This window comes from Ischnura elegans, chromosome X, assembly GCF_921293095.1.
Source record: "Ischnura elegans chromosome X, ioIscEleg1.1, whole genome shotgun sequence".
NCBI lineage: Eukaryota > Metazoa > Arthropoda > Insecta > Odonata > Coenagrionidae > Ischnura > Ischnura elegans.
This window is the reverse complement of record NC_060259.1, coordinates 119,712,262-119,724,754: the sequence shown is the minus strand read 5'-3', so window position 1 is coordinate 119,724,754 and position 12,493 is coordinate 119,712,262. Positions and strand designations below refer to the sequence as shown.

Sequence of the window (12,493 nt, the reverse complement as noted above, 5' to 3'; positions counted from 1 at the left end):
AAGCTCATGATGTGATTGTGTTAGTGACTGTTTTGAGCATATGAAGGTTTTTACATATTTATGTTGATTTATGTTGAAAAATATTCCTAATGTTTGGCAGTTATTATTAAAATGTCCACTTGAGTTATGCCTCTATGATCAAACATGTGTAAAAATCCAGTTTAAGATGCAGGGGCATTGATTCCCTAGCGTGCATACGCACAATTTTCATCGGAGTCAGGCAAGTGGTATGAGCATTATCTCAAAACAATGCGTAACCGAACTATTGATTGTAAATATTTGCATATTTGCATTCTTTGTGTGATTCAATTATGATATGAAATTGATCCACGTCTTATTCTGAAATCATCTGTGCTTTTTATCCATTAAAACAGTGCCATCGGGCCAATCTATTAGCTACGTTTTTTTACACTTTTACTTTTTTCTGCTTCATGTAGCTTTTGTAACTATTTTTTTAGTATCTGTCATGGTTTAACATACCTGTTAGTATTGAGGGCACCTGAAAAAAATAATTACCTTCAGAAAATGCATATATTAGGCTTTTGTTTTACTAATTTTTAAGTGCATACCTGCGAATTTGCCAACGAAACCCTGGCATTCATCACTATACGGCAGTCACTTAGAGCGTTGATTTGATTGCCGTTGCTAGCAAAGAAACATGCCTAAAGCTCATGAATGCTTACAGGGAATTAATATTTTTGTATGTTGTGAATATTGATCTAAAAAAATGCTGAGGCCATGTCCTTAATGTAAAAAAATCTGGGATCACAGTATAATTTGTGTGTTTAACATTTTAGAGATATGTATTCCAAAGTCAAATTGCATTGATAAAATTACATATATAAGAGAGGGCCTTATCTGATACTAATTTATTGCTGAGTATCTATTGTGACAGCGGTGCCAAATTGAGATTGATGTGATTTTTAAAATCATAATTTAACTATAAAAGAATCTTTAAATCTTACAAAGAAGTGTTCTTTTCCTTCAAATTAAATTTCCTTTCAAATTAAATTCAATATCCTAAATTGTATTTAACAAAAGAACAAAGGAGGCAGTGCTATAACCCACGTGGTTTATTGCACTGCCTCCTTTGTTCAACAGGTCATTTTCATGTATGCAAAAATTTCATTATCCTTTTCACCTTTTTTATTTTACCTATTTTTCATCTTTCTGGGCAGTAATTATCCTATTCAAATGTAGATGTGTTAGTTACTGCTTATTCATTTTTATAGAACTATAAAAATTTCGAAAATAACTCTTTGCTCATGCATCATTGAACTGTATTATAGGTATGCATTAAAGAAAGTCTTTGTGAAATATGATGTTAAGTAACGTTACTGTTTGTTCCATTGAAATGAATGTATCTGGTGAATTTAAATATTGCCATATTTGTTATTATTGATAAGTATTACGATGTTCATGTAGAGTTTTTGAAATATCTGAGGCATGCACAAAATGTCTGTGCTTCAGCAGAAAATTGATTTTGAAAGATTCTCTTTGTGTAGAAAATTTGTTTTGGACTATATTTATCAATTTTGTCTCCTCCTCTAATATATCTAATTATCTGTTTTCACTGTTGGAAACTGATATTTAAAATGCATCTGCAACTATGAACTTACAATTCAAGTGGTGATTTCCTATTAATGAAAGGAGATTTGGCAAAAAGTCTGTCTTTATCTGTCTATTATCTGTCCCATTGTGAAAGATTAGGTCGAACAGATTATATGTTGATATTTAAATTGTAAATAAATTTGTTTAATTTATATCATTGTCATGTTGTAATCCTGTAAAAAAACTCTTGTTATAAAAGCTTATAAAATAAAAAAATAAAAAAGCTTATAAAAGCTTATAAAATTGTAATTAGAATTTTGCCTATTTACTTTTTCCATGCATATTGTTGGGTAATTTTTTTAGCCAAGAAATTGCAATATATATTTATTCTATGCAATGCTTATTATTCCATCTTACAAAGATAATATCCATTGAAAACCATTGCCCTGGAAATAATAATTTTTGGAGTACCTGTTGTAAGTGGCTAGTTGGTTGTTTTTAAGTGATCTATCTTTTTTGGGAATGTTTAGCTGGGGAATATTAGCTAATAATATTTATTATTTAAAATTTATATGATTCCAGAGTGACTATGAATTGGATTGAAAAACAAGCAAAGAATGATCATTTCAGGTGTATATTTTTTGTAAGATTTTTAAAATTTATGATGGCTGTCGTTCAGATAAGTGTACAGTAAAAACCAGAGGCAAGTTTCCCATTGAGAATTTCATACAATGTTAATTTTCTATGAGTACTTTGGAGTTTTTCTTCATGCATGATAATGTCGAAATTTGATAAGTTGTCTCTTCATATAGGTATGTAACTACCATATTGACATAACTATGTATTTTTATAGTTAATATAATTATTGCAATATGCATGGAGAAAGCTATTCTGTCCCCATTACATTATTAGCTGTCCGGTGAATGTTGTAATAATGAAAAGGTGTGGAGTAACATAACATAACTGTCTTCAATTTAAACTAAAGTGTAGCAATGAAAATCGTAGCACTTCCACTATTGACCCTTTCACTGCTGTGGACGTACCTAGTACGTCCGCACGGCGGACTGCGGTGGACGTACTTTTTCTTCCTCCTCGCCATGCGGTCAGCACTTTCGCCGAAGCACTTCGAAGGGACCCACTAATCAAGGACCCTTTCCTCGACGAACTCACCCACGCAGGACCGTCTCATCGGCCCTACCAGCGGGGGCCCTACCTCCGGAAAAGTGACCGCTCTGACTGCAATTTGAAAATCAATCAATCAATCCGATCATCACAATATGATCGTTTTCATCGCACTCCTGCCAATCAAGCAATCAAGTACGTCTTTGAAACGTGTTTCTGCGATGAAAAATAATGATTTTGTTAACTTTGATATAATGGCCGTTTTCCGGTGGTCCGCAGCCACGTTTTGTTGCAAAGTTAACAAAATCGTTATTTTTTATCGCAGAGACACGGTTCAAAGACGTACTTGATTGCTTGATTGGCAGGAGTGCGATGAAAACAATCATATTGTGATGATCGGATTGATTGATTGATTTTCAAATTGCAGTCAGAGCGGTCACTTTTCCGGAGGTAGGGCCCCCGCTGGTAGGGCCGATGAGACGGTCTTGCGTGGGTGAGTTCGTCGAGGATAGGGTCAGGGATTAGCGACCCTTCGGAGGGTGTACCACACCCATCCTGGAAGTACCTGCTCCATGGGCCCAGGAAACGCATTTTAACATTTTCGCCGCATGTGAGGAGAAGGTTTCCGGAGATTGAACAGCAGTGAAAGGGTTAAGGACACCGCTCGAGTCTTATACTTCGGAGTTGCTAATATTATTTGTACTGTGTACATATTAATACCAATAAATAATGTTTTTATTATATTTAATTTTCTGTGTCATATTCCACTGTTTTCCATCTAAGGTTTTCCAGAGGGTCCTCTTCTCTCCTGATCTCCATTACGAATTCCTGGTAACACACCGGCATTTTTACTGAGTAAGTGTAAAAAGGTAGTTGATCTAATAACTTGACCCTTGAGACAAAATGACAGCACCAAATATTTTGTCTCAATTGTCATGTTCTTATCCTGTAAAAAACTCTTGTACAAAGCTTATAAAATTGTAATTAATATGTGGATAAACATTACTCAATGGATAAAGATGGGGAAATAAGCCTTACCGTGAAAGATGTAAAAATCAGTCTACATCTGCACAATTACCGCAAGCCGCATTAAGGCCGCCGCCGTATTTCCTAATTTTATATTTGGATTTAAATTTCCAAATAATACATTTAAACTTTTTCGTTCTTTGCAGTGAACTCGCGTTTATAAAAAGGATTTTCATTTCCAAATCACATTTATAATTTTTCCACTCTCCGCAGTGAATTCGCGTTTACATCAAGGATTTTCATTTACAAATCAATTATTAATTTTCTCATCCGTCGCTGTGAATTCGCGTTTACAACAAGGATTTTCATCTACAAATGTCATTTTTAATTTTTTTCGCTTTTCGAAGTGAGATCGCATGTATAACACAGATTTTCCTCAACAAAGCCTTGCTTCTATAGAGAAACATACTCCATATGTAGCATCTGATGAATTGTTTCCTTACATCTATGCGTAACACACCGCCATTGACATAATACTAGTTTAAATAATGTATTTCTAATAGTTAATATAATTATTGCAATATGCATGGAGAAAGTTATTCTGTCCACATTACATCATTAGCTGTAATTTTCAGCTGTAAAAAGATTCTTCTTTTTGTAGAAAGCCCTCTTCGCCTGCGCTACTCTACTGTGTATTTCTTTCTTGCTTCGTCCATCGCTGGTAATTCGGCTTCCCAGGTAAGAGACCTCGTTCACCTCTTCAAGCTTATGCTTTCCTAGGTTGATGTTTGTTTTAGAACATTGAACATTAAAAATTAAGGGGGACCATTAAAAAATTACATTGATTAAAAATAAAAATGTCTGTTTTTATGTGTTGCACCATACTGTGGAATATGATTGAATTGCAATGTAGACTTTGGAAAATATAACGAATCATTTCCAAATAGCATAAATAAAATCAAATTCCAAAGTTTGAGCCACTGACCGTAAAATCCTTATTTAGCATCCGATTTCAATCGAATAACCTTTAAAATGTGTCTTTTATGTGAAGCACCATGCTGTGGAATATGATTAAATTGCAATGGAGACTTTGGATAGTTTAACGAATCATTTCCAAATAGCATAAATATAATTAAATTCTAAATTTTGACCCTCCGACCGTAAAATCCCATATTTATCATCCGATTTCAATCGAATAACTTTTAAAATGTGTTTCTTTTATGTAATGCACCATGCTGTGGAATACGATTGAATTGCGATGTAGACTTTGGAAAATATAACGAATCATTTCCAAATAGCATAAATAAAATCAACTATAAAAGTTTTACCCTCCGACGGTAGAATCCTTATTTATCATCCGATTTCAATCGCATAACTTTTAAATCGTGTGTTATTACCTGTGGAATTTGATTTAATTGTGACGTAGAGTTTAAAAAAAAAGCGAATCATTTCCAAAGGCATAAATAAAATCAACCTCCAAATTTTGACCCTCTGACCGTTAAATCCATATTTATCATCTGATTTCAATCGAATAACTTTTAAAATGTGTGTTTTTATGTGAAACACCATGCCGTGGATTACAATTGAACTGCGACGTAAACTTTGGAAAAAATATCGAAGCATTTAAAAAGTCAAAATTCCAAATTATGACCCTCCGATCGTAAAATCCTTATTTATCAACCGATTTCAATCAAATAACTTTTAAAATTTGCGGTTTTACGTGAAGCACCATGCAGTTGAATATCATTGAAAATCGACGTAAACTTTGGAAAATATAACGAATGATTCCAAAATAGCTTCAATACAATAAACTTCCAAATTTTGACCCTCCGACGGTAAAATCCTTGTTTACCAACCAATTTTCGTCGAATAACTTAAAAAAAGTATGTTTTTACGTTAAGCACCATGCGGTGGAATATCATTGAATTGCGACATAAACTTTGGAAAATATAACGAATCATTTCAAAGAGGAAAAATTCCAAATTTTGACACTCCGACCGTAAAATCCTTATTTATCAACCGATGCATATCAAATAACATTTAAAATGTGTGTTTGTACGTGAAGCACCATGCTGTGGAATTATGTTCAATTGCAACGCAAACTGTGGAAAAAATAACGAATAACTTCAAAAAGGCAAAATTCCAAATTTTGACACTCCGACCGTAAAATCCATTTTTATCATCCAATTTCTATTGAATAACTTTAAAAATGTGTGTTTTTTTAATATATAAACTCAACCCAACCCAACCCAACCCAAATGGAATGCTTTGATTTTTAATGTGAAACACCATGCTGTGGAATATAATTGAATTGCGATGTAGACTTTGGAAAATATAACGAAACATTTCAAAATAGCATCAATAAAATCAACTACCAAATTTTGACCCCCCGACCGTAAAATCCTTATTTATAAACCGATTTCAATCGAATTACTTTTTAGGTGTGTGTTTATACGTGATGCACCATTCTGTGGAATATCTTTGAATTGCGACGTAGACTTTGGAAAATATACTGAATCATTTCAAAATAGCATCAATAAAATGAACTTCCAAGTTTTGACTCTGCGACCGTAAAATTTCGATCGATATTGATTTCAATCGAATAACTTTTAAATTGTGTGTTTGTACGTTAAGCACCATGCTGTGGAATATTATTGAACTGCAACGCAAACTCTGGAAAATAAAACGAATCATTTCAAAAAGGCAAAATTCCAGATTTTGACCCTCCGACGATAAAATCCTTATTTAATAATCGATATCAATGAAATAACTTTTAAAATGTGTGTTTAACGTCAAGCACCATGCTGTGGAATATCACTGAATTGCTACGTAGATTTTGGAAAATATAACGAACCATTTCAAAATAGCTTCAATACAGTAAACTTCCAAATTTTGAACCTCCGACCGTAAAATCCTTATTTATCAACCGATTTCAATCAAATAACTTTAAATATATGTTTTTTTACGTGATGCACCATGCTGTGGAATATCATTGAATTGCGACGCAAACTTTGGAATATATGTAACGAATCATTTCAAAAGTAAAATTCCAATTCTGACCCTCCGACCGTGAAATCCTTTTTTATCAACCGATTTCAATCAAATAACTTTTAAATTGTGTGTTTGCACGTGAAGCACCAGGCTGTGTATTATCTTTGAAATGCGACTTAAACTTTGGAAAATATAACATATCATTTCAAGAAGGTAAAATTCTCAATTTTGCCCCTCCGACGATAAAATCCTTATTTATCAATCGATATCAATCAAATAACTTTTACAATGATGGTTTTTACGTCAAGCACCATGATGTGGGGTATCACTGAATTGCGACGTAGACTTTGGAAAATATATTGAATCTTTTCAAAGTAGCATCAATAAAATCAACTTCCAAATTTTGACCCCCCGCCCGTAAAATCCTTATTATTCCATTGATTTCAATCGAATAACTTAAAAAATGTATGTTGTAACGTAAAGCACCATGCAGTGGAATATCATTGAATTGCGACGCAAACTTTGGAAAATATAACGAATCATTTCAAAAAGGCAAAATTCCAAATTTTGACCCTACGACCGTAAAATCCATATATATCATCCGATTTCTGTTGAATAACTTTTAAAATGTGTGTATTATTGTGAAACACACAATTTTGACCCTCTGACCAAAAAATCCTTATTTATCGACCGATTTCAATGAAATAATTTTTAAAATGTGTGTGTTTACGCGAAGCATCATGCTGTGGAATATAATTGTATTGCAATGCGTACTTTCATTTCAAAAAAGCATCAATAAAATCAACTTTTAAATTTTGACCCTCCGACCGTAAAATCCTTATTTATTAACCGATTTCAATCGAATAACTTTTAACGTGTGCGTTTATACTTGACGAACCATGCTGTGGAATATCTTTGAATTACGACATAAACTTTGGAAAATATACGGAATCATTTCAAAAAAGCCTCAATAAAATGAACTTCCAAGTTTTGACTCTGCGACCGTAAAATCCTTATTTATCGATTTCGATCGATATTGATTTCAATCGAATAACTTTTAAATTGTGTGTTTGTACGTTAAGCACCATGCTGTGGAATATTATTGAACTGCAACGCAAACTTTGGAAAATAAAACGACTCATTTCAAAAAGGCAAAATTCCAAATTTTGACCCTCCGACGATAAAGTCCTTATTTATCAATCGATATCAATCAAATAACTTTTACAATGTTTGTTTTTACGTCAAGCACCATGATGTGGAATATCACTGAATTGCGACTTAAACTTTGGAAAATATATTGAATCTTTTCAAAATAGCATCAATAAAATCAACTTCCAAATTTTGACCCTCCGACCGTAAATTCCTTATTTATCAACCGAAGTCTATCAAATAACCTTTTATATATGCGTTTTTACGCGAAGCACCTTGCTGCGGAATATAATTGAATTGCGACGTAATCTTTGGAAAATATAACGAACCATTTCTTGAAGGCAAAATTCCAAATTTTGTCCCACCGACCGTAAAATCCTTGCTTATCAACCGATTTCAATCAAATAACTATTAAAATGTGTCATTTTAACTGAAACACCATGTTATAAAAGATCATTGTTTTGCGACGTAAACATTGGAAAATATAAGGAATCATAACCAAAAGGCAAAATTTCAAATCTTGACCCTCCGACCGTTAAATCCGTATTTATCAACAGATTTCAATCAAATAACTTTTTAAATGTGTGCTTTGAACTAAAACACCATGCTATATAAGATTATTGTATTGCGACGTAAACTTTGGAAAATATAACGAAACATTTAAAAAAGGCAAAATTCCAAATTTGTACCTTACGACCGTAAATTCCTTAGTTATCAACTGATTTCAATGTAATAAATTTTATAATGTGTATTTTTGCGTAAATAACAATGCAGTAGAATAATATTGCATTGCGACGTAAACTTTGGAATATCAAACGAGTCATTTCAAAAAGGCAAAATTCCTAATTTTGACCCTCCGACTGTAAAATCCTTATTTATCAACTGATTTCAATGGAATAACTTTTGATAATGGAATGGAATAACTTTTGCGTAAAAAACATGCTATAGAATATCATTGAATTGCAACGTAAACCTCGGAAAATATAACGAATCATTTCAAAAAGGCAAAATTCCAAATTTTGACCCTCCGACCGTAAATTCCTTATTTATCGACAGATTTAAATAAAATAACTTGTAAAATGTGTCTGTTTATGCGACGCATCATGCTGCGCAATATAATAGAATTGCGACGTAAACTATTGGAAATATAACTGACCATTTCATAAGGCAAAATTCCATATTTTGACCCTCCGACCGTAAAATCCGTAAAAATATATTCCGAGCGTAAAAATATATTTATCAATTGATTTCATTCAAACAGCTTTCTAAATGTGTAGTTTTACGCGAAGCATCATGCTGCGGAATATAATTGAATTGCGACGTAAACTTTGGAGAATATAACGAATCATTTAAAAAAAGGCAAAATTCTAAATTTTGATCCTCCGACCGTAAAATCTTTCATTATCGACCGATGTCAGTAGACTTGTCATGTCAACTAGACATGTCAACTTTTAGAAATAGTGGTTTTAACTGAAGCACCATGCTTTTGAATAATCATTGAATTGCGACGTAAACTTTGGAAAAATATAACGAATAATTTCAAAAACGCAAAATTCAATATTTTGACCCTCCGACCGTTAAATCCCTATTTGTCAACCGATTTCAATATATTAACTTTTATAATTTGTATGTTTGCGTAAATAACCATGCTGTAGAATATCATTGAATTGCGACGTAAATTTTGGAAAATAAAACGAACCACATCAAAAAGGCAAAATTCCAAATTTTTACCATCCGACCTTTAATTCCTTATTTGCGAACCGATTTTAGTACATTAACTTTTAAGATATGTGTTTTTACGTGAAGCAACATGCTGTGTTATATCATTGAATTGCGACGTAATTTTTGGAAAATATTACGAATCATTTTAAAAAGTCTAAATTCCAAATTTTGACCCTCCGACCGTAAAATCGTTATTTATCAATTGATTATAATGGAACAACTTTTATAAAATTTAATTTTGCGTAAATAACCAGTCTTTATAATATCATCAAATTGCGACGTAAACTTTGGAAAATATAACGAATCATTTCAAAATGGCAAAATTCCGAATTTTACCTTCCGACCGTAAAATCCTTATTTATCAGCCGATTTCAATCAAATAACTTTTAAAATGTGTGTTCTTACGCGAAGCACTATGTTGCGGATTATAATTGAATTGAAACATAATCTTTGGAAAATATATTGAATCATTTCAAAAAGGCTTAATTCCAAATTTTGACCCTACGACCGTTTAATCCTTATTAATTAACTGATTTCAATCGAATAACTTTGTAACTGTGTGTTTTTACGCTACGCATCATGCTGCGGAATAAAATTGACTTGCAACGTTAACTTTGGAAAATATAACGAATCATTTCAATGAGGCAAAATTCCAAATTTTGACCCTCCGACCTCAAAATCTTTATTAATCAACCGATTTCAATCGAATAATTTTTAAAATGTGTGTTTCTACGTGAAACATCATGCTGTATACTATGATTGAATTGCAACGTCAACTTTGGAAAATATATAGGATCATTTTAAAAAGGTAAAATTCCAACTTTGGACCCTCCGACCTCAAAATCCTTGTTTATCATCCGAATTCAATCGAATAACATGAAGAATGTGTTTTTTTTACAAGCGGTAAGTCTCCACTTGAAACGAGAAAATTAAAGAAGTTGGTCCGATATTCTTGTTACAAAGGCGAATTCATTTTTAAAAACGAAAGTCTTAAAAAAGTGAGTATTATGTGGTTTAATCTTACTTTCTTATCTTTAATAAGTCACTACTCGAAATGAAAAAATTAAAAAGTAAGTTTGATGTTAATATTCTTGTTACACTAAATGAAAACATTAAAATAAGTGAGTTTGATATTTACCCATTAACCCCTCAAGCGCGGCAGGCATTTAATTAAATCCCATCTCAGCGGCCGGATGAGATTTAAAAATCTTCGCCTTTTTGGTACACTATAATTCAATAATTTATATCTTTCATTATATACGATCAGTATCGTTGAAAATTTTTGTATACTTGCGTAATATAATGCGCTACTTTATATTAATTTTTCGAGCGATTTGAAAAAATATTTATTGTTTTATGTATCTCATTTTATGAACTAATGAATAAATTTTCAATTTTGAAAGATTTTTATTTGGTTTCGAATAAGCTACGAGATCTCTAACATTCCATGCATTTAAAAAATACAATTACATGATGTTATTTAGTTATTTGGGGTTGAAAATTTCATAACAGATTGGATAATTTCGATAGGATTACCCGTTTCGCCTACTTGAAAATTTACCACTCCGCCCACTTCTCTGACTTTGCTCCATTATTACCGTATCATTTCATATAGGTAATCACATGCTAATGTTTCAAACGTCAATATGCAAATATTCAAATGATTTACCTTAGAAAATCTGCTCTGACATGATTTGAAGCAATCCAAACAATCCCACTGCACATTTTCACAACAGTACACGCAACTCTTCATTTCCAATGTTACGCACAAACTGCACACCTCCTTTGAGACTTTGATTTCTTCCCAGCTGCAGGAATAGTCTTTAGGAAATCTATTTTTGTGATTCTTGGTACTAAATTGTGTAATGAGTGACGGCCAAGTCCAAACAGTTCGTATGACGTTGGATATTTCAAAAATATTACCTCGCCCAATGGCACGCGAAATGATAAGTCAAATTTTTAGACGTGTTTTTCCTGTGAACAACATATGAATTTAGGACTGCCTCATTCAATAGTCTCCTAAATAACTTCATACATCACTTGTAATGGCGTTTTCTTTCCATTACGTACGAATGCAATAACAGGCCCTTGAAATTCACCCCACCAATGATTTTATTATAGCCTAACACACAAACAGACTTCCGAGTCCCTTTTTTGCCTTTCAATACTATTCCCATTTCGTAGGATCCCCAATTATAAAAAAACACAGGAAGTACACCCGATGAGAATTTCAGCACACTGCCTGAACGAACACCACACATCATGAATGACTCTGGTGGACTGGGTGGACTGAAGCTCGTGGTTTAGAAGCTTCCTCAAGAGGCGAGAAAATATCTCGAAGGGGCCCTGGTATACGCTGACTGTTTAGATGGGATCTTATCTTCGTTGATTACTGTCCAGAAAAAAAAATAAAAAAATAAATGCAGAGCGAAGCACATGGCCCCTTCGCTTAGGACGCTTAGGACTAACGAGGCGGACCAAACACACTTGGGGCTCGAGGTGACGACAAACAAGGAGAAGACGGAGAGATGGCATTGAGCTTAGAAGATACCGTATCTCAAGCTAAATTAGCTGACCCTTCTAGACGTCTCTCAAGCAGAATAGGCGGAAGTTTTCATGATAGAACAGTTGAAGGAAGGCGTTGAGTATTTGGACCGAAGTCGTCAAGGCACTGGTTTAAAACGGAATTTTATTGAAGCATTTTTTAAAAATCTTGAAGGCATAAAACCGCTATGAATATTTTATTGAAAAGGAAAAACATTTCTTCAAAAGATAGAGTAATTAGTTTTAATTTAACATACAATGTCTGGCGGAGAAAAAATATTATAAACAGTAGGTCAGGAAGCGTACTGGGTACGCATGACGGCGGCATACGAAATTTAAAGGGCGCGTACTGGGTACGCATGACGGCGTTGAGGGGTTAATGCCCAGACGTATCTTTAGATACGTCACAATTTAAAAATTACTAAATACTCTGTGGTTTGTTGTTAAT

At 33.2% G+C, this 12,493-nt stretch overlaps 1 protein-coding gene across 1 annotated transcript in view; it reads right to left on the bottom strand.

The window, feature by feature from the left end:
• Window positions 1-464: 464 nt before the first annotated feature.
• LOC124171295 overlaps window positions 465-12,493 on the bottom strand; it is a 31,577-nt gene continuing 19,548 nt past the window's right edge. The window contains exon 2 of the mRNA XM_046550441.1: window positions 465-499. Within this exon, the coding sequence (XP_046406397.1) occupies window positions 465-499 (35 nt within the window). The remainder of the gene's footprint in view (window positions 500-12,493) is intronic.